The 22,421-nt window shown below is 41.5% G+C and overlaps 3 protein-coding genes across 8 annotated transcripts in view; 1 reads left to right on the forward strand and 2 right to left on the reverse strand.

Annotated features, from left to right (window-relative positions):
* Positions 1-3,946, reverse strand: part of LOC133415558 (nectin-1-like) — a 24,255-nt gene extending 20,309 nt beyond the window's left edge. Inside the window, exons 1-2 of one of the 2 annotated variants that reach the window (XM_061701666.1) lie at positions 3,554-3,946; positions 1,925-2,102 (exon numbers count right to left, since the gene is read on the reverse strand). In XM_061701666.1, coding sequence (XP_061557650.1) covers positions 1,925-2,102; positions 3,554-3,766 — 391 coding nt within the window. In that variant the 5' untranslated portion in view covers positions 3,767-3,946. The remainder of the gene's footprint in view (positions 1-1,924; positions 2,103-3,553) is intronic. The other variant, XM_061701667.1, reaches the window with a different exon arrangement.
* smpd1 (sphingomyelin phosphodiesterase 1) lies at positions 3,525-13,353 on the forward strand. 2 transcript variants are annotated; one of them, XM_061701668.1, is made up of 9 exons: positions 3,526-3,775; positions 3,893-4,126; positions 7,153-7,473; positions 8,971-9,251; positions 9,336-9,509; positions 10,395-10,566; positions 10,682-10,758; positions 12,436-12,581; positions 12,647-13,353. In XM_061701668.1, the coding sequence occupies exons 2-9, from the start codon at positions 3,908-3,910 to the stop codon at positions 13,033-13,035; spliced, it is 1,779 nt and encodes a 592-aa protein (XP_061557652.1). In that variant the 5' UTR covers positions 3,526-3,775; positions 3,893-3,907; the 3' UTR covers positions 13,036-13,353. The 2 variants fall into 2 exon arrangements, with proteins under 2 accessions (XP_061557653.1, XP_061557652.1); XM_061701669.1 differs by lacking the exons at positions 10,395-10,566; positions 10,682-10,758 and having other exon boundaries at positions 3,525-3,775.
* Positions 13,354-14,960: 1,607 nt separating this feature from the next.
* tpte (transmembrane phosphatase with tensin homology) lies at positions 14,961-22,238 on the reverse strand. Of its 4 annotated transcripts, none has more exons than XM_061701673.1 (19): positions 22,079-22,166; positions 21,759-21,807; positions 21,483-21,563; positions 21,009-21,056; positions 20,772-20,933; positions 20,449-20,568; positions 19,785-19,884; positions 19,644-19,707; positions 19,494-19,558; positions 18,770-18,830; positions 18,229-18,310; positions 17,477-17,565; positions 17,324-17,385; positions 17,158-17,238; positions 16,844-16,949; positions 16,600-16,697; positions 16,433-16,528; positions 15,445-15,515; positions 14,961-15,365 (listed from the first exon to the last, which is right to left on the reverse strand). In XM_061701673.1, the coding sequence occupies exons 2-19, from the start codon at positions 21,803-21,805 to the stop codon at positions 15,263-15,265; spliced, it is 1,536 nt and encodes a 511-aa protein (XP_061557657.1). In that variant the 5' UTR covers positions 21,806-21,807; positions 22,079-22,166; the 3' UTR covers positions 14,961-15,262. The 4 variants fall into 4 exon arrangements, with proteins under 4 accessions (XP_061557657.1, XP_061557656.1, XP_061557655.1 ...); XM_061701672.1 differs by having other exon boundaries at positions 22,011-22,147; XM_061701671.1 differs by lacking the exon at positions 21,759-21,807 and having other exon boundaries at positions 22,079-22,238.
* Positions 22,239-22,421: the final 183 nt, after the last annotated feature.

Consider the following 22,421-nt stretch of genomic DNA (forward strand, 5'->3'; position numbering starts at 1 on the left):
CACCCTTTGGAACTGGACTAAATTGGAGTTTGAACCACTGTACCTTATAAGATCTCAGTTTGCAAACATTGAAAAAAAACAATTGTATATATATATATAGTGGTTCAAACAGTGGTTCAAACTCCAACTTAGTCCAGTTCCAAAGGGTGCGATCTATATATATATATATATATATATATATATCTCGCTCGCTCTCTCTCTCTCTCTCTCTCTCTCTCTCTCTCTCTCTCTCTCTCTCTCTCTCTCTCTCTCTCTCTCTCTCTCTCTCTCTCTCTCTCTCTCTCTCTCTCTCTCTCTCTCTCTCTCTCTCTCTCTCTCTCTCTCTCTCTCTCTCTCTCTCTCTCTCTCTCTCTCTCTCTCTCTAGCGGTACGGAGGAGACTGGTTAGATCGTCTGCCTCACAGTTCTGAGGACCCGGGTTCAATCCCCGGCCCCGCCTGTGTGGAGTTTGCATGTTCTCCCCGTGCCTGCATGGGTTTTCTCCGGGCACTCCAGTTTCCTCCCACATCCCAAAAACTTGCATGGTAGGTTAATTGACAACTCTAAATTGCCCGTAGCTGTGAATATGAATGTGAATGGTTGATTGTTTGTATGTGCCCTGCGATTGGCTGGCAACCAGTTCAGAGTGTACCCCGCCTCCTGCCCGATGATAGCTGGAATAGGCTCCAGCACACCCGCGACCCTTGTGAGGAGAAGCGGCTCAGAAAATGAATGGATGGATATATATATATATATATATATATATATATATATATAAAACATTTCTCTTCTCATTCCAAAAGAAGGATTTCCATGATTTCCCTCCATTTTCTATTTCTATTTCTTAGGGTCACAAGTGAGCTGGAGCCTATCTCATCTGAATTTGGACATGAGGCACAGTAGATCTTGGACTGGTCGCCAGCCAAACGCAGGGCATGTATATAAAAGCAAACAGTCACATTCACACCTCTGGACAATTTAGAGAAGGGGTCTCAAACAATGTTGGGCCACAGAGGGCCATTATGACTGTGAAACCATATAAACTTTCATTCGCCTCATCATATTATTTTTATTTATTATACATACATACATATTTTAGGAAGAATCATGGAAGCTAATGCACATGATTTGCTTTTGCGGGCCACATAAAATGATGTGGCGGGCTGGATTTGGCCCCCTGGCCAAGAGTTTGACACCCGTGATTTAGCGTCTTCAATTAACCTAACACGCAAGTTTTGGGAATGTGGGAGAAAACCCACGCAAGCACGGTTAGGTAGACACCACATAGGAAGGCCACAGTCGATATTTGAACTTCTGAACTGGTCAACCGGACTTGCGAACCAACCACGAAGCAAGTAAATTGAACAGAAAATCCAAACAAATTAGGTTACAGCCATGTTAGATGCATAGCATAATCATAGACAAAAATAAAGTTAGAAACAACAAATATCCACACTGACTCACAATACCAACATTTAGACTCACCATATAGCCTACAAGATTAAGAACACCTATGTAATCAAATGATAGCCACTATCAGAAATGATAGATAGATAGATAGATAGATAGATAGATAGATAGATAGATAGATAGATAGATAGCTAGATAGATAGATAGATAGATAGATAGATAGATAGATAGATAGATAGATAGATAGATAGATAGATAGATAGATAGATAGATAGATAGATAGATAGATAGATAAATAGATAGATAGATAGATAGATAGATAGATAGATAGATAGATAGATAGATAGATAGATAGATAGATAGATAGATAGATAGATAGATAGATTTGATTGTGTGACTGCTGAGTATATAACGTCAGTAGTTTAGGTCACAATGCAATTGTGAACATTTCTATTCTGCAGCATGTGGATCAAAACGAATCATGTATGAAAGAGCTATTATTTGAAGTAAAAAAAAAAAGAGAAGAAAAAGCTTACCTGACAAGACGTAAGTAGTTATCAAGAATATCCTAAATGTAATATGTTCCATGCCCAAACCACCTTTGCCAGTTTCCCTCCTTGGTTCAGTTCCCAGTGTGGACTTGTGCTCTGCCTCAGAAGCGACTTTTTCTGCTGTGCTGTGGGTGTTGCAACTGTCGAAAACCCTCCTCGCCAACTGTGAGGATGGAAACAATTTGTCAAAACTCGCACCGCACAATTTGATATCCTCTTTCTCCCGCTCGTGTTGTGATTTGTCCTCAAACCGGAGGCGCAGCAGTCGGCCCGGCTCGGCGGGGATAAAGCAGCTTAACTCGTAGGCTGCAGATTATTTCCCAGATAGCCTTCCCTCAGTCCCGACCGAAAACTATCTGTCACTGCCCAGGGGGCCGGACCACCGTGCAATCACCCCAAAAAAGAAAAAACTCTCTCTCTCTCTCTCTCTCTCTCTCTCTCTCTCTCTCTCTCTCTCTCAGGAGACTATGAGCTCAGTCAGTAGGAGCAATTAGACAGCGCGGAGCTTCCAATGAACCCCAGGCCATTCTCTTCTCACAAATTCACCTATTCACACTTTTTTTCCCCTGTGGCCCCTAAACCCAGCTACACAATGAAAAACTCAACTATTCGCAGTATTTTTGTGCTCTCTCTGTAACACCCTAAGAACCCACAAAGTGGTGCCAAAGCACTGATTTACCGAGATGGGCGATAACACTTTTTGGATTCGATAGAGGCAACACATTTGGCCTGCCGCATTATTTGACGTGGCCCGCTAAAGCAAATCTACTTTGTCTACTTCATGTTTCGCACTGAAATCTGGACCGAAAGTTTAAACTGAGCCTGTCTTTCAAATGAATAGTCTAGATCAAGGTTTAGTTCCAATTTTGACATCTATGGGGCAGTCCATTATTGCACTCAGCACTTTTAAACTTTGTTGTTGTTTTTTTAGCTTAAGTGTCAGCACATCTGAATGTTAGCCTAAGTAAATGTTAATTATCATCGTTCATGGACTAATGACAGATTTTATGGATGTTTGGATTTAAATTTTAGAGGCACCCATAAAACTGTAAATCACTCCTACAAAATGACAAAAATGGAGGTAGCTCAGTTTGGTTCTCCTTGGCTAAATTGTTTTAAATTTTAATAATGTTAATATACTGTACGCAAACCTCTTATTCTTAAATAAATTGGACAGCAGTTGAAAGGTCTTATTTCAAATTTAGTTCATTCAATCAAGTGGTGATATCGCGGTCACGTGAGAAAAAAATAAATAAATTAAATGTGCCCTGTGACAAAAATAAACTTGACACCCCTGAAACTAACCACATCATGAACAAAGCGTTATCAACATAAAGAGTGTAATGGCGAAAAAAAATGAGCTTGCCATGCCAGTAACTAACCACATCATAAACAAAGGTTATCACCATAAAGAGTGTAATGGCGACTACAATCACTAGAGGGCAGACGTCACTTAAACGCCGCGTTTTTGAAGCCTTTCAACGCAATACATTCACAATGTGGACAACGAGTGTTAAATGGGAAGGACGTACAGTAGAATTTCTATGTTATTTAAAAAAAAACAAAAAAAAACGTTTCAAGTGCTGCGTCTTGAAGAAAACAAGCGTTGCTCACATGCGGGTCACATGACCAATCAGCAGACCGTGTGACTTCCCTCAATAACTGGAGTCGGTCGGCGGGGCTTGTCTGACCTGACCGGCGGCAGCCACCGGCGGAGGTCGAGACACGAACAACCTTTGCTCCACGACGCAACTTCTTGGGAGTCTTCACCGGTGAAGCGTGAGTCCTCACCCCGTGTGAGGACGACGACGAAGGTCCCGTCTGCATTAGCTTCAGGTACCGGCAGAAAGTTTGCTAGCTCAGCATTTATACGCATTGTGTCTCTATACGTTTAAACTTCACCCCTAACCCACTCTCCGTGTTTATGTTTGGTCCACGCCACGACACGTAAAGACTTCCACGGGGACAATGGCACAGCTGCCCTTCCCGCAGCCCGGTTTCGGGCTGCTGACCTGCGCGCTGTTGTTCGTACTGCCTTTGTACGCTGCATGTCACCCGATGCGGATCTCAGATCAGCCGCAGCTCGTAATGGAGCGTCTCAGCCTGCCAATGGTCAAATTCAACTGGACCAGCATCTCCTGCCGCGTGTGCCAAGCACTCTTCACCATCCTGGATGTGGCTCTCCTGGTAAAGGCTTCACACTGCAGATACACTAAAACACCAAGTTACTGCAGTCATATAGGTCTTTCAGGTAGGCTATTTGTATTTGTTTTTGACCTTTTTTTTGTTTACACTTTTTAAAAACAACCTCTCCAGATGACGACACGATGCAACTGAATATTATTATTTTTAACACCATTAGTAGTATCTGTACTTGTACTTCAATACAGAGTGTGAGTACTTTTGGCACCTGCTGAATTGGCAACCAAGAAGTCAAACTGGAGTGACCAAAGGAAGCATTATGCAAGTAGCAGCGATTCCAAAGAGAGATGAATTGTACTGTGGAAATTATCCGATTTCATTTAATTGATCTGAAAATTAGGAATTTACTAAACTGCATCTTTGTTTATCCATCTATCCCAGTGATGTATAGATATGGCAGAAGGTGGATTTATTTTGAAAATTAATACAAAATAGACATCGAACCACTTAACCCTAGTTTTCCCATGTTCAGAAAGGAGTTTGCCCTTTTATGAAATTCTACCCTTTCTCAATTTTCAGTTAATTTATTCAGCTTCCTCAATACTAATGACAATGATCAATGACAACAAAAAATAAGTAATTAACCTCTGTATCCAGCCATTGTCATTCATAAAACTGAATATCATTGTGTTCAACTAAATGAGCACAGATATTTTGTAAATTTACGATAGATAATTATTTTTCAGTATCTATACTTTTTGTGACTTGTTTGGTAAGGTTTTTCTCATGTAAAATATGTTCTTTGGCTCAATAAAGGTTGTGAAACACTGTTTTAGAGGAACAAAAATAAGGGAAATATGGCCTTCTGTATTTCAAACACAGGTTGCCTGTTGACACAATTTAAAAGATTTTGAATGCCTTTTTGCTTCAGGTACTCCGGCTTCCTTCCTCATTCCAAAAACACGCATACCAGGTTATTTGAAGACTCCAAATTGTTCATATGTGTGATTGTAAACGGTTGTTGGTCAGTTTATTCCCTGTGATTGACTGGTGACCAGTCCAGGGTTTATCCTGCCTCATGTGCAAAGTCAGCTGCGATTAAGCTCCAACTCACCTGCGAACCTCATAAGGGCAATCAGAAAATTGATTAAATGTGTTTAAGTTGTCACGAGATAAGCAGTGTTGAGTCTGCGGTTCTGTGAAATTCTTACATCATTTACAAGCAGTCCAAAACAAACAGTTTCTTCATGACTTTAGGAAAGGTTGCTCTTACTTTAGTTATCAGTAGGAATGGAGAAACTGAAGCTTTCTGAACCAATGAATCACTTTGAGACAATTGGCCTAAAATTATTCACTGCTTTGAAACATTTGAGACACTAAGAGCTTCATTTGTTGGCTAAACCACTGTGTATTGCACTTCAAGGGGAGCGTTGACAAAGCCTCTTTAATGACTATCAGTGTCTCACCGATTACTTGTTCAATAAAGACCAAGTTTTCTATCATTGTCATCGTGTTCTTCGGTAGATAAATGTTCCAAAGTGACTATTACTATAATGTGATGTCTCATAATGGGTGCCTACAGATTAGGGGGGGTAAATGTGCATGTTTTTTTTTCTTTTACAAGCTGTATCAACAGATTTATTCACATAGCATTTTTTTTATACATTCATCCATGGCTTTTACCCACTCTTGAGTAAGGTGACCTCATAGCCTTTTGAAAGGCAACGTAAAATGTTTGTGAAACAGGGATTAACTGTGCAAGTACCTTTTGTTTTAGGTATATTCTATTTTATTTTTTATTTTTTTGTTTCTAACATGAGTTCACATGTCCAGAAAGTTCACCCATGCAATATCAGTGACTTTAGATTTAACTCAAGCAGAAATTTGAATGAAGAAATGACTAAAGGATAACAATGCTGAATTTTGATTGACACTGTCAGATATCAGACAAGACATCTCAACTTATTGTAGAAAAACAGCTATTAGTATTATACAGTGCCATTCTGCACCACTGTAATCAGAATCAGAATCATCTTTATTTGCCAAGTATGTCCAAAAAACACAAGGAATTTGTCTCCGGTCGTTGGAGCCGCTCTAGTATGACAACAATGACTTTATTATTGGCAACTGTATCTGAGGCAAATTGCTGATGAACAACTGTTTTGTTTTTCTAAAATCATGGGCACATGTCATGTCTCGCATGCAACATCAAAGATGTTTTTGCTGTATTTAAGCTATAAAGCCAATGAGCCATGTGTACGACTTTTCGGTGGTGTAACCACGCGGATCAACTACATAGGGCTCCAATACATGCCCCCACCTTCTTCACAGATTGAGAGCTGAGTGGCCTACCGCTCGATTAAAAACCCCGGGCACCAAGTCTACCGGCCAGCACCCTTTTTAGGCATCTAGGGCGGAAATTCACATTCAATCCCAGCACTCCTCACTGCCGTGATATAGCTAGAGCATCTCTCTGCATGTATAATTATTGAAGCTTTGTAATGTAAATGTTTTTCGTCCTTCCTGGGTGTTGAAAGTGATTGTGACGTACTGCATCAATAATGCTTTAAATCTATCAAAAAGCATCATTTGGGGAGTAATTCTGACACATTTGAAGAGGTTTTGAATGAGATATAGACACGCCCACCCACTTGGATACTGCTGTGATGTTCGAGGCCTCATTCACAGTAATCAGTTGATTTGTTACCGCTGCATCATTTGGTCGAATCAGATTCGAGAAGACTGGCTTGAGCAAGACAGCCCTAGTTATCGGTCTCACCCCCCCCCCCCTCCCCCTAAAATGTCACCAGAGACAGTCAAAAAGAATCTACTTCAAATCTAGGTTGGTTGTAAAGTCCTCCTTTATGGCTTTTATAGCTGATAACCTCAAGAATCATATGATTGCTTTGGTTGACCTCAATTATAGATTTCATGTTCAACACCAACGGGTAGGTAGGTAGCTGTATCAGAGAGAATATTTTAATATTCGTGGTTGTAGAACGACACTGGTTTAACAAAGTATGCTATTGAGTAAATCTACATAGACCTGTTGTTTTTGTTTACTCTTCCAGAGCGACATCAATGAAGAGCGAGTGGCGCGCGCCGTCGGTGAGGCTTGCATCCGCCTCCACCTGGCCGACGAGCAGGTGTGTCGTGACATCACTGAGCTTTTTCGGGATGACTTCATCCGGGCCTTGCAGGAGTCGTTGCTGTGGCCTACCGAGGCTTGCGCCTTCCTGGTGGGGCCCTCCTGTGGCAAGTTTGACATCTACGCATCGTGGAACATAACCTTGCCCAAGGACCCCAAGCCTCCCGTTACGCCGCCTGTGCCTCCTAAACCTGGCTCCCCGCAGAGCAGAGTCCTGTTTCTCACCGACATCCACTGGGACAAAGTAAGCCTGCTCAATTTGGAGACATTTGTCGGAGTGTTAATTCAGTCCATCGAGTATTTATATTAGGACCCAAACGATAATGGATTTTTTTTAAGCTGATTCCAATATTAAGCAGAATAAAATTCCAATAACTGATTTTTTTGAGGGGTCAAATAATAAAAATATTTTATTAAATAATTGGTTGAATTATAATTTACAATTGAGAATACATTTTATTTATTAAACTGTTTTAATAAACTGTATGTAATATATATAATATTTTTCGTACACATTTTACTTTACACCCCACCTGATCTGCGAATGGTGTGGCCCATCTGTCTGTTTAAAAATCAAATGTGGCCCTTGAACACAAATGTTTGCTCACCCCTTGAACACAAATGTTTGCTCACCCCTGTATTGGATCAATATTCACTTTTCGATTTAAGCACAACAAGCAGACATTGTCTTGAATTCAGAGTTAAAGAAAAACAATTGGTACTGCAAGTTGAAAATAGAACTCTGAAGTTGAAAATGCAACTCTGAACTAAACCTCTTCTTTAGTCACGAACAAAATAAAACCACTCCAGTCAAGTGAATATGTAAAACTGCATCAAGACTGGTATTAGTTATTAGATATTTACTCCATGTAGGGAACATCACTTCAATTCACTTCCCCCCCCAGGTTGCATTTGATAATGCGCTGCTTTGCACTTCCACCCCCTTCAAAACATCTGAAATGGTTTTGCAGCAACCTTCCTTCCCTTCATGTTTACTTCCTGTTGCAATATAGGTAGCAAAGCACTAGCCCCCCTCTGTTGGCTTTTGTCTGCCAAGTAATACATTTTGCAACTCGAAAATTCTAATGTATAATGAAGACATTGTGCATGTTGAGCTGAGCTATGAATACTGGGTGTATGTGGTGCATGGACACGTAACTAAACAGAAATACTGTATTACCCCCCCCCCCCCCCCCCCCCCACACACACACACACACACTCCTACTGTGTCGGAAAATTTATTAACCAATAAAGATTGTGCTGCACATCAGAAGCTGACACTGTTAATGCTAATCTATGTGTCCAACAAAACTACCTGTAATTGCCAGTCTGTTTACCATTTGGATTTGTCATGATAGCAGTGGTTATTTGATATTCATGGCAACAGATCCTCCACCTGGCTCTACAACTACAGAGGATGTGGGGGTTTCTGCTAGATGGTGAACAGCCTGGTGGCTGGACTTGGCTATTGCTTGAAAGTGGCTTTGGATCATCACCCAGCGTAACTGATCATGTTGCAGGCGAGGAAAACTGTGGGGGGCAGTGATGTAAATTCGGAAGTGCAGAACTGGTTGCTCTTAAGATGCATTTTCAGAAATGGGTAGATGACAAGATTTCTGTTGATGTTTAATTTTACACTTAATGGGTGTGCAGGCACTCCAGCGACCAAACTTATCTAGAAGCAGTCAAAACCTCAATTTTGCAAAATACGTCTCCCTTAAATATATATTTTCTCTAACAGGAGTACATTACGGGCAGTGCCGCCGACTGCAAGGAGCCTCTGTGCTGCCGTAAAGACTCCTACTCCCCGATGTGGTGGCGCCGGGAGGCTGGCTACTGGGGAACGTACGGCAAATGCGACCTGCCGCTCAGGACGGTGGAAAATCTCCTAGAAAATGCCGCGGGGGCCGGACCCTGGGACTGGGTCTACTGGACGGGAGACATACCGGCACATAACGTCTGGTCTCAGACGAGGCAACAGCAGCTGTCTGCTCTTACAGTCATCACCAGGCTCATCCAGAAGTAAAAAAAAAAATTGGGAACTTTAAACACAGTGTTGATGGTCTCACCATTTTAACAAACTGGTTGACTCTATCGTTTGCTCAGACATCTCGGGCCTAATGTGACAGTCTACCCGGCTATTGGGAACCACGAGAGCACGCCGGTGAACAGCTTCCCTCCGCCTTTCGTTCATGGCAACAGATCCTCCGCTTGGCTCTATAACACAATGGCTGACGAGTGGTCAAAATGGCTGCCGGAGCAGGCTTTGAAGTCTCTGAGGTGGGCCACATTTGAGCTCATGCTTGAGGTGTGGGTGGAGTTAGACATACTGTTAATTGGTTGACGAAGAAGTGTAATCAGTCAGTTCTGTATGCAAATGTAAACTATTTTCCCCATAGAAAATAATGTAAACTGAATCAATTAACTCCTTATACTATTTATGAAAGCATTTTGTGTCCAGTCAATATTTTAAGCATGTTCGATGACCACTTTTTTCCAGTAAGAGTACTCAACTGATACAGAGTACCGATACCACTAGTACTTTTGATATATTCATATAGTTTCAATTAAGAGATAATTGTGAACAAAAACCTTTTTCTGATGCACATGATTCGCTGATGTCAAGCCAACGCAGTGTAGAGCCAACTACTGGCAAGAAGGACTAACTTGTCAACTTTTTTTTTTTTTTTTTTTTGCCACAAGTATCTGTGGCTGGAATCGACCGCCTTCACAAGTACCTGAAGCGTTGAAATAAGGCCGGTATCAGCCCTTGCTCATCCCTCATTTTAACTAACATTTCAACATTCCTATCTGTCAAAACAAAAGCAAAATAAAACTAAAACTACTCACCCTTTGAAGACGCCTGACAGTAAAGTAATAGAGTTGTGAAAATACAGTTGCTTAGTAGTGTTCTATAGATGCTGCATATTTATGGACGAGAAGGGTTCAGTAGAACCTTGCTGTAAGAGTGTAATTCATTCTGTGACTGAGGTCCTACAGTTTACCGCTGCCTTTCGGAGGTATGTATTTATGTAATTTGATGTAATGTACGTAGTAGTGAGATCATTTTCTCATCACAAATTCTCTTTGCCATTCTGTCAGTCGAGACAAAGAATTTCCTTTTATTTGTACCTGGAAAAAGAACTTATTTGAATGATTTTGCAGATACGGAGGCTTTTACACGATCGAGATCCAGCCGGGCCTGAGGCTGGTGTCCCTCAACATGAACTTTTGTGCTCGTGAGAACTTCTGGCTCATGGTGAACTCCACTGACCCCGCTAACCAGCTGCAGTGGCTGGTCCATGTACTCCAGACCAGTGCAGACAAGGGGGAGAAAGTGAGGAGGGAATAGAAAATTGTTCCGTTTTGTCATTGTAAATATGGTTGAAAGTGCTTTTTAAATGAGGCCAAAGTTGTTGGTCTTATAACTGTAATTGTCTTTCTGTGGGCAGGTTCATATCATTGGTCATATTCCACCTGGTCTGTGTTTGAGCAGTTGGAGCTGGAACTACTATCATATTGTCAACAGGTACCTTGGTTTTAAAAAGGTCAAAATGTTACATTAGTTTGTTTGCTTGCCTGAGGACAAATGATTAATATTCTTGAATTTACTAAGTAGATCTGTGAGACCCACCTCCTTGAGCCATCACCTTATCGTGGTGGAGGGGTTTGTGTGTCCCAATGATCGTAGGAGCTAAGTTGTCTGGGGCTTTATGCCCATGGCAAACGGGTAATTTTTTTTGCTTTGACTTGCAAGCAGAAATTTGACAAACAGGTCCTAGGTGAGGGACCAGACAAAGCACGGCTCCAAAAACCCCATATGATGAGAAAAATTATTGGATTGCATTTACCCTTGCCCAGGCGTGGGTCGCCGGGCCTCCCTCTGGAGCAAGGTCTGGAGGTGGGGCTGCCCAAAAGGGTAACATGGGTCCTCCTTCCCATGTGCCCCCCACCTGTCGGAGGGGCGATAGGGGACGGGTGCATTGTGAGCTGGGCGGTGGCCGAAGGCGGGGACCTTGGCGATCCGATCCCCGGCTACAGAAGCTGGCTCTAGGGACGTGGAATGTCACCTCTCTGGCAGGGAAGGAGCCCGAGCTGGTGTGTGAGGTCGAGAAGTTCCGACTAGATATAGTCGGACTCTCCTCCACGCACAGCTTGGGCTCTGGTATCAGTCCCCTCGAGAGGGGTTGGACTCTCTTCCACTCTGGAGTTGCCCACGGTGAGAGGCGCCGAGCAGGTGTGGGTATACTTATTGCTCCCCGGCTCGGTGCCTGTTCGTTGGGGTTCACCCCGGTGGACGAGAGGGTAGCCTCCCGCCACCTTCGGGTGGGGGGGACGGTTCCTGACTGATGTTTGTGCCTATGCACCAAACAGCAGTTCAGAGTACCCACCCTTTTGGAGTCCTTGGAGGGAGTGCTGGAGAGCGCTCCCACTGGGGACTCCATCGTTCTGCTGGGGGACTTCAATGCTCACGTGGGAAATGACAGTGAGACCTGGAAGGGTGTGATTGGGAGGAACGGCCCCCCCGATCAGAACCCGAGCGGTGTTCTGTTATTGGACTTCTGTGCTCAACACGGATTGTCTATAACGAACACCATGTTCAAGCATAAGGGTGTCCACACGTGCACTTGGCACCAGGACACCCTAGGTCGCAGTTCGATCGACTTTGTAGTCGTGTCATCGGACTTGCGGCCGCATGTCTTGGACACTCTGGTGAAGAGAGGGTCGGAGCTGTCAACTGATCACCACCTGGTGGTGAGTTGGCTCCGATGTTGGGGGAAGATGCCGGTCCGACGTGGCAGGCCCAAATGTATTGTGAGGGTCTGCTGGGAACGTCTGGCGGAATCCTATGTCAGAAGGAGTTTCAACTCCCACCTCCGACAGAACTTTGCTCATGTTCCGGGGGAGGCGGGTGACATAGAGTCCGAGTGGACCAGGCGGCCGACCGGAGCTGTGGCCGTAAAGTGGTTGGTGCCTGTCGTGGCGGCAATCCCCGAACCCGTTGGTGGACACCAACTGTGAGGGATGCAGTCAAGCTGAAGGAATCCTAACAGGCCCTTTTGGCCTGTGGGACTCCTGAGGCAGCTGATGGCAGTGCCGATTGCACTGGATCCTATTTGATTTTGGAATTTAGTTTAAGTGGACCATTAAAATGCATCTTTGTTCTGTAGTTGAGGCCAAACACTGTCAAATATTGTTTTTCCAGATATGAAAGTACCATTACGGGTCAGTTTTTTGGACACACACACTTTGATGAGTTCCAGATGTTTTATGATGGGGAGACCATGACTCGCCCACTGGGGGTTTCATTCATTGCTCCCAGTGTGACCACCTATATCAATTTAAACCCAGGTAATCAAGTCACAACCTTCCTTCTAATAACAGTACACTGAGAACTAATTTATTGATCTTCCCAGGTTACCGTGTGTACTACGTAGATGGGAACTATCAAGGCAGCTCCCGGATGGTTCTGGACCACGAGACTTTCATCCTCAACTTGACAGAGGCCAACCATAAATCGGGAGAGCCCAAAGAGAACCCCAAGTGGACTCTGCTGTACCGCGCCACAGAGACCTACGGGCTCGCCAGCCTTTTCCCCTCCGATTTGGACAAGCTCGTACAGGGCTTCTTCGGGGACGAGCGCCTCTTCCAGAAGTTCTGGTACTTCCGACACAAGGGGCACGTCTCGGAGCCGTGCAAGGAGACTTGCAAAACCGCCATCTTGTGCTTTTTACGAAGCGGCAGATACGACTTACTGCAGAAGTGTGACCTCAATGGTGTCAAAGTTAGAAAAAGTCTGTGTTAGGCAAAGCAGCAATGACATCACACAGAAATGTTTTGTTCCTCGCTGCTAGTATTTCAGGGAGAATAGCCATGACATGAACAATAGGTTTGACCTCATGTGGTGTGCCCATGCTTTAATTTTTGTTTCCAGCTAAAAATGTTTTCTGTTTACTTGAAATGCAATAATGTTTGTTCGCAATCAATCCAAATACAGTGGCACTATACTTTATTTCACACACAATGTCCATCTGCATCATGACAAATGTAGCTTGCTGATTGCCTGTATAAATTGTGAATAAAATATATAATTTGTGAATGAATTAAATGGTTTTGGTACATGTGACTTTGATTTTTGTAAAATGTTAGCGCACATACCGATTCATCTCAAATTTTAAAATTGTGAACTTTTTTTCAGTAACTCAATTAAAAAAGTGAATTTTCTATGTTACGACAGTGAAATATTTTTCAAGATTATAGCTAGCAACTAAAGACATTTCATCCATCCATCCATTTTCTGAGCCGCTTCTCCTCACTAGGGTCGCGGCGTGCTGGAGCCTATCCCAGCTGTCATTGGGCAGGAGGCGGGGTACACCCTGAACTGGTTGCCAGCCAATCACAGGGCACATACAATCAAACAACCATTCGCACTCAGTAATATCAACGGGCAATTTAGAGTCTCCAATTAATGCATGTTTTTGGGATGTGGGAGGAAACCGGAGTTCCCGGAGAACATGCAAACTCTGCACAGGCAAGGCCAGGATTTGAACCACGGTCCTCAGAACTGGGAGGCTGATATGCTAACCAGTCGTACACAGTGACGCCCTAATTTTAATAATAATTAATTCAAAACTAAGTCAAAGATTATATTGAGCACTGACAAATGGACAACTATATTGCAACTTTTTCCATTTTTCAACCAATCCGGTTGTATAGAATATGTACATTGCATGTATTTAAGCTAAAATTCAGAAAACAATTCCACCTGGGATTGAACCCAGGTCCTCAGAACAGTGAGGCTGACGCTCTAACCAGTTGCCGCCTAAAGACATTTCACTATTCTTTAAAATGTAAAATGTTTCCACAATATTGTAATCTATTTCAAATGCATATTTAAAACTATAACGAGAAATATATTGTAAAATTTTATAACTTCATTTCAGTTGCTTGAATTGTTGGAAATTTATTTTAATGCATTTTGACCTCGTGGAGCTAAAAGAGGTAACTCAATATTAGAAATACCTCAGCATGCAGTAGTACTTGTACACCACAATAACAGTACATTTTGGTTTGTCTCAAACATCATCATTTATTGGATCTTGGTTGTGCAGAAAATACCTATGTGGCTGGCGGTCATTTGGGATTCATAGAACCGTAGTTACAGAAGTAACTTTTGTTCCTACACTGTGAGCACCCTTTTCAGTGTGTGTGTGTGTGTGTGTGATAAAAACATTTTCATGAATTGAGTAGAATTTGTTCTTAATTTGTAGTTCCAGGTTAAATATGGCGGCACGGTGGTTGACTGCCTCACAGTTCTGAGGACCGGGGTTCAAATCCCGGCCCGACCTCTGTGGAGTTTGCATGTTCTCCCCATGACTGCGTGGGTTTTCTCCCACATCCCAAAAACATGCATGGTAGGTTGATTGAAGACTCTAAATTGACTGTAGGTGTGAATGTGAGTGTGAATGGTCCCAGCTATCTTCGGGTGGGAAGTGGGGTAGACTCATAACCGGTCGCCAGCCAATCGCAGGGCACATAGAAACAAACAACCATTCGCACTCACATTCACACCTACAGGCAATTTAGAGTCTTCAATCAACCTACCACACGTGTTTTTGGGATGTGGGAGGAAACCGGAGTGCCCGGAGAAAACCCATCCAAGCACAGGGAGAACATGCAAACTCCACACAGGTGGGGCCGGGATCCGAACCCCGGTCCCCAGAACTGTGAGGCAGATGTGCTAACCAGACTTCCAATTTTTTTTTTTTTCTTTCTTTTTTGCCTTTTTCTACCAATAGAATGAATCCTTACTCATCTTCTTTGATTTCATTTTCTAATTATTGTTTTCTTTATTGGCTTGTAGTGATGTGAGCAGCCCACAAAGCACCTGCACACTTTTCAAAGTAAGCTGTCATTCTTTTCCCGATGTATTTTTCAATTTACTATCGTTAATGCTCTTGATCCACTGCTCGTTTGAACAAAAAGCTCCCTAGTGTAGTCCATCTTGCTGAAGAGCATTTATTATTACAATATTAGACATCCGAGAAGGACATGGTGACGCCAAAGTCCTCCTTGTACAAGTCCCACATTTTAGGTTTGTGAGGGTTGTCCAGTTCCTCTCTGGGTAAAAACAGCCTGCAGATACACAAGCAGATGCTAATGAGATACTTTTACAGTCAACATATATACTTATTAGAGGCTATGATGTTCGTACTTGTTATCTACTACGAAGGAGGTATTGAACCAGAAGTAGAAGGGAACTTCTTCATATCCTTTGGGAATACCCTGAGGAGGAGTTTTGGGAAAATGTCACGATAAATATCAGATGCAATAAACAGTAGAGTACAATACTGTAGCTACTGTATATATCTACACTTGACAGTGTTCACATACTGTAATCATGTTATATGATAAAGATACTGATTCCTATTCGTATCACTGCACTCTAATACACAGAACAAAAATATCACTGCAACACTTGTTCTTAACTCCCATTTTTTATGAGCTGAACTCAAAGATTTAAGATCTTTTCGAGATACACTAAAAGGCCCGTTTCTCTCAAATGTTGTTCACAAATCTGTCTAAATCTGCATTAGTGAGCAATCCTCCTTTGCCGAGATAATCCATCCACCTCACAGGTGCGGCGTATCAAGATGTGTTTTAGGCTGCCCACAATAAAATCCCACTAAAATGTGCAGATTATTAATCATGTTTATACTAACATCTTATATCTCTATTTTATTCATTATTTTTTTATTATATACAAACATATGTATTATAATTCATCAATCATGCTTCTAACATTTTATACCGCTCTAGTATGATTATTTACAGTATATTTAATCATACTGTTAAAAGTATTTTACAATATATTTTATCATTTTACTTATTTTCAATATATTTATATAAAATATATATATGTATTAATAATAATTTTAAAAATACATATGCATTTTACATAGTGTCCCAGTTTTTACTTTTCAAGTGCAAGTGTAAATGCTCAGAGTAGGTCACTGGGACATTAATAGCAACATAGTGCAGTTTTATTGATTAATTGAGAATATGCTGCTAAACTGCTTTGAATGACTTAAATATGACCGTAACGTTCTATTGTTGTTATTAGTAATACAGTATGTAGTTCTATTCTGTTTCATATACAAGAACAGCCTTGTCTATGTGAATCAAAGTATAAAAACACTCACAGCAGTGGACTCAAACATGACCTTGACATCTCCTTGAACCTCAGGTCCATTCTGGAGGCTGATGACTACTGCATTGCCGCCCAGGTCGGGAAACACCTAAAAGCAAAACAGCTGCAGGTGACTCTCTCAGCCACTTGACAATGATCTCACTTTAGCGGGCGACTTACTGCGCAGTTCTCCTGTGTGGCGCACAGACACTGAAACACAAGTTCTTTCCTCACTATTATCTTCACCTTTAAGTCGCTGCCGTTACCTCTGCCCACACCTGGTGACAGAAACAACCACAACATTAATACCTCTCAAAAAATGCCCATCAAAACCTTCAAAATCTTTGACATTTTTCAGTGGATCTCATTAGATTGTGCAGCTTTTCCTGAGGCCTGTGTGTGTGTGTGTAATGTTGTGTTGCACCTGCTATGGAGTGGATGCGGATGCTCTTGATCCTGAGTCTCTTCGGAGGAGGAAGCTGTCTGTTGAATTTAGTCTTCATGGTCTCGTAATAGCCCACATACCTACTCTGTTGTACAAACAATATAATTTTTTTATTTTTATTTTTTATTTTAAATGCGGTATGGAAAATGGATGGATGGATAAAATTGTATTTATTCATAAAAATATTTATCTATTTATTGTTACATATTTGAATTTCATAAATGGTTGATTATTAATGTTCACGTTCTGACCATATTGGTGAGAAATATAGAGACTAGGAGGCCATGTCTTACCTGGGAGGGCGTCTCCACTCCTTGAAACTTGGAGCTCCGACTCTTGTCCGTCCTCCTCTCCCCAAAATACTCCAGACTATCCTGTTAGATGTAAAAAAATGTAAACGTAAAAAAGAAAAGACATCCGAGTCCTACTTATGCACCTCTTTTTAAATGTTCGCCTCACCTGTGCGCTCTCAAACTGATCACTGTCAATAAGCCACGTGCACACCAGAGTACCAGTACGGCCTGGTACAACAGGGGAAAAAGTAGTATGTTATGCACATGTCAAGAAAAGAACGCGATTGTTGTATGTTTAGTGGCCAAAAGGAGGAATCACCTTTTCCTCCTTTGCAGTGAATGGCGATGACATTCTGGGGATCAGCCGACATCCACTCCTTCACACTAGCTGTGTATTTCAGCATGTCCCTGAAGCACACACACAATGTTTAAGTCCAACAACTTCAGTACAACTTGAAGTCAGTATAGCGCAAACCTCCACCGAGGGAAAACAATCCTATCTGGAAACTTGGACTCGTTCATAGCTACTATAATCTGATGCTATTTCCCCATGATATTTCTTAACCAGTGCTAATTTTGGATTTTTGTGTTACAGTTTAATGTGCTTTTTTTGTGTTTTTAATATGATTCCGTAAAGTATTTTTCATTCGGCAGTGTGAAGACCCTCTTGGAATCAACGGTTATTATCATCTTTGAGGCGAATGAATCACCTTTTTGGGGGTCTCAACATTTTCAAAAATACATTTTTTGTAAGTGTATGTATCCTAAAGGACCCAAGTGGGAAATTGAACAAGAATTCAGCAATTTTGGTGAGAAGCAGCCATATTCACCCAAAAAAAGCCCTAATCTGAAGCAGGTATCCAACACATACTGTATTGTATGATGCGACGCTAAACTCCCAAGCTTTTTTGCCTGTGCCATTTAATGTGGGCAAGTTCGATTATCATTTTGTAGATCTGGCATGAAAAAGGGGGTGTAGGCGCTTTAATGATCATTCATAGATGTCTACCCCCTACATATGATATACAATTTTGTCATTTGGAGTCATGCATTACTCCGCGAGAAACTCACTCTAACGAAGGAACATTGTGGTCGTCGATGAACACCCGTTCGACCCTGTAGTGGAAGAACTTGGGGTCGTAGCCTTTCTCACCTGCCAAAACAAGAAAATGATCCATCGTATAGGCATTAAATTTACTTCACAGTTAAGATTTTTTCTACACAGTTTTACTTGGATTAAGATTAATTGTATTGCATTTGTAACAGTACTTGAGACGGCAACAGGGGCCGAAGGTTTTGACAATTTTTTTAATTATTATTTTAAATCAGATATTCTATGCTATTAAAAAAATATTTTAAAACAATATCATAATTAAATGTATTTATTTTTGAATGAATACAATATTAATTAAATGAAAAGTTAAATAAATTAAATTTAAATAAAAACAATATTTGAACACGTTATTTCTCCACGGTGAGCTGTACCTGACTGTAAAATCTGGCGCAAACGTTTTTAGATGAGGCTTCAGGAGAACTGGCTTGGTGTGTGACACGGAAAACCTTCAAAACTGCTTGTGGTGGTGGTAAGTGGTGAAAAGAGGAGACCACTTACTGCAAAGGTTATAAACTCTGTAATGGCCCTCGTGTTTAGTGTCAAGGAATCTCGCCACCTCCTGGAAGCAAAGACACAGGACAAGCACTTCGAGAATAATGAGCGATACAATTGAATACAAACTTAGATGCAAGGAGACAGTTCAAATACAACTTGTTGGCTGCTTCTGAAATGTGTCTGTATATGTATGTGTGTGTATATATATATATATATATATATATATATATATATACACACACACACACATACACATACATACACACACACACACACATTATATTGTGTCTGCATATTTATCACACTAAAATAAAAGATTATACGACTTTATACTTAACATAGAATACATTGTATACGTGCAAAGGCATACAGCTTTCTAACACAAGTTGAGACTCGAACCCAGAACCTCAACTGCCGCAGACGTGCTAACAACCTAAACACCATATTGTTTCTTAAAAAAAATTAAAATGTATGTTGATAAAAAAATATATATGTTGAATGGAGATATATGGTGTGAGTATACCTAATGAAGTGTCTTGGCAGGTTCATTCCCATTGTGAAAATCAAAGTGACGATTCTTTGTCGACCAATCAGAGAACAGCACTATCACTACCATACCACAGTGGTTCATAGCCTAACACAAGAGCGCCAAAAAGTGTTCGGGTTATTGGTTGTTTTTCTATCGTTGTGGCAATTTAAATGGCAAAAAAATGTGTACTGTACATACCTTGATTGGGTTCCTGTAGAAGGACTGCTTCCCAGATGAAGGGAAAGACATGGCAATCACACGATCTGGACAAGAAGATTTTAAAAATACATTTAAAAATCATGACGTCAACAGGTTCCTCCCGCATATGTCACGCTACGATTCTTTTACCTGTGACATAGGTGAGGTCCAGGTCAAAGCCGTCCTTCTGGTAGCGCCGCTTGTTCTCAGAGACCTGAGGAGAATGGACAGAAGCTCATGTCTCCCTTCACACCACTATTTGTGCGTCACACAGTGACAGAAGCTATTCACCATCCTTCTTGTGACTTTCTCCAGCTCTTTCTTCTGAGCCGCCAGCCTGAAGAGCCTCACCAGGATGATAATTCTCAAGAAACGCAGAAAGGAAACCACCCTAGGGAGGAAGTGACAATACAGGGGATTGATTAAGAAAACGTTAGCAACTCAACAGTTTCGGAACCTAATGTAATGATCCCGTGAGCATTGGTTTCACTCCAAATGTACTTGCACTCGAAGTGTTGTTCTCGATTGAATTCCATTGTGATAAAGTACAAAACAATCCGTTGTCAAAAACTTCATTAGTACACCTACACAATATCGTCATGAGATCCAACACAAAATCAAATGTTCGTTCCCAAATTCCAATTTAAGCACTTTCATTTAGTTTTGAAGCTTTTTAAACAGCCTACAGCTGTAGGAAAATACATATTTATAAGACTACATTAAAGTGAGAAATTATTATTTTACGAGAGTACATTTAAATAGATGGTATTGTGCTGTAAACAAAGTATTTTGGAAAAGTACTCTTTTAAATAACTGACACTTTATGCTTTTGCAGATGTACCCAAGTGTCTGGTGAGTGAGTGTATTTGCACTGATTGCAGAATTTAATCACGCCTTCAGGACCATTTAAATCCGCTGGAGCATACGACTACTATTACCGTACTGTAGTGAGTACCTGGGAATGAGGCTGGCTCCAGAAAGGTCAGTGAAAGTGTAGCTCATGGTCACCACCAATGTGACGACCACGACACAGGCGTCGATGATGTTCAGCGTGGAGCCAAAGTAGACCTTAAATCTTAAACAAACAAATAAACATTAAATATAGTGTGATGATGTCGCAATTAAATGTGTTTATATAAAAACATCGCGGGACTCCTTTTCCTGGAGGCCATTTCATTTCCGGCCCAACTTCCTCCTTCGTTACTTCCTCTGTAAGAGCCAATCACAGCCGCACGGACACTTTGTATTTTCTGGGACTAGTTTGCGTGTCATGCCTACCCTTCCACGTAGACCCGGAGGAGAACATCAGCCAGGAAGAAGAAGGAGATGATAAGGGACACGGTCTCCAGAGAATTCCCCACTTCTCTGCTCCTGGCTGGCAGGGAAATATCCACGATGACCAGCACGATGTCAACGAGGATTAGTACCACGCCAAATACACTGAGCCGAGCAATATGGAATGGTTATTGTTCAAGATAAGACAGTTTTGCTTTGAAAATTCTGAAAGCTACTGACCGGAATCCAAAGGACATAACAAAGGGGGCAATCTTCTTCCGGATATTGCTGGAAAATACGATATTTTACTTTCATTTTAGGCAACTTGGAGCAGCTGCAGAGAGATAACCGGATTTATAATACAGATTTAAAAACACACTATAGTGGAACCTCCAAAATTGAACACTGTGGGTTTGACTTCCAATTTTTCCCCATAAGAAATAAAGTGAATTCATTCATTCCAAGCTCAAATTGTCACACATCTTTAATAACTATAAAGGTATTATTTTAAGTGGCATTTAAAATTTTCTTGACCATTCTCCAAATATAAATAGAAGTCATCCAAAATTCAAACCCAGAACTGCGAGGCACTTTGCCTATTTGAGGCATATTTTAATAGAACATTTGGTTAAAACAAAACCACTTTTGCAGGTCCACCGTACTTACAAATCTAAATGCAACATATTCCAATATAATTCAATGTAATGTACTCACTGGTACATAGTGTGTGGTTCCACAGCATCATCCCGTCCGTTGTCAATCTCTACTTTGGCATCATCCATCCTTGCCACACTTCTAAACGTCATTAAAACATTAACGCATTGATTTGAAAATAAGTGACACATAATACGGCTTGAACATTAAACCATGCTGTAAAAAAAAAAAAAAAAACACACATGCACATTCAAGGTTAATCTTTCCCCAAAAGTCATGCGTTTTGTTTGTGTGCGTGTCTTTTTTTTTTTTTTTTTTTTTTTTTTAAATCCTCACCCATTCACACCTGAATCCAAACCCGGGGTGAAGTGGACCGTGGTCATGACTTAAAACAAAACAAAACAAAACAAAAAGACAGTGGTGTTGCTGTGGACCTGAAGTTTCAGAGCAGCGTGCAGAGATATTTCAAAATAAAAAGATAAATGAATAAACTCGCAGCCTGGATGAAAACGAGCGCATTCCAACATGGAAAAGAGCCAAAGGAGGTGGTTCATTAGGTTAATTAGCCGAAAGAAAAGGCACACAAACCATGCAGGACACGAGCGCGAATCCCACTTGCTCCTCTCCTCGGGAAGTTCAAGTGTGTCCTTGCTTACCGTTGGCATCGACAATCACCGGGAAGGGAATCGGTCTTGTGACTCGGCGTGGAGCAAAAGGAAGACAGTTCAAAGGTTAAACGGATGCTTTGCCTTCTAGTCATTCACGCCTCCTTTTTTTTTCTGCTAACGTAGCGAGGTTTGTGTGTGCGTGTGTGTGTGTGTGTGTGTTTAGGACTTCCTGGATGTTTTTTCCCCCTCATCTCTCGCTCTTGCAAAAATTAAGCCACCTCCTCCTCCTCCCCTTTGCCACATCTGCTTTCCATTACTGCACAAAAGAACAAAAACAAAACCAAAAAAAAAAGGTTTTGTAGGATTCATGCAGAAAATGTAAAAGGCACAA

This window comes from Phycodurus eques, chromosome 17, assembly GCF_024500275.1.
Source record: "Phycodurus eques isolate BA_2022a chromosome 17, UOR_Pequ_1.1, whole genome shotgun sequence".
NCBI lineage: Eukaryota > Metazoa > Chordata > Actinopteri > Syngnathiformes > Syngnathidae > Phycodurus > Phycodurus eques.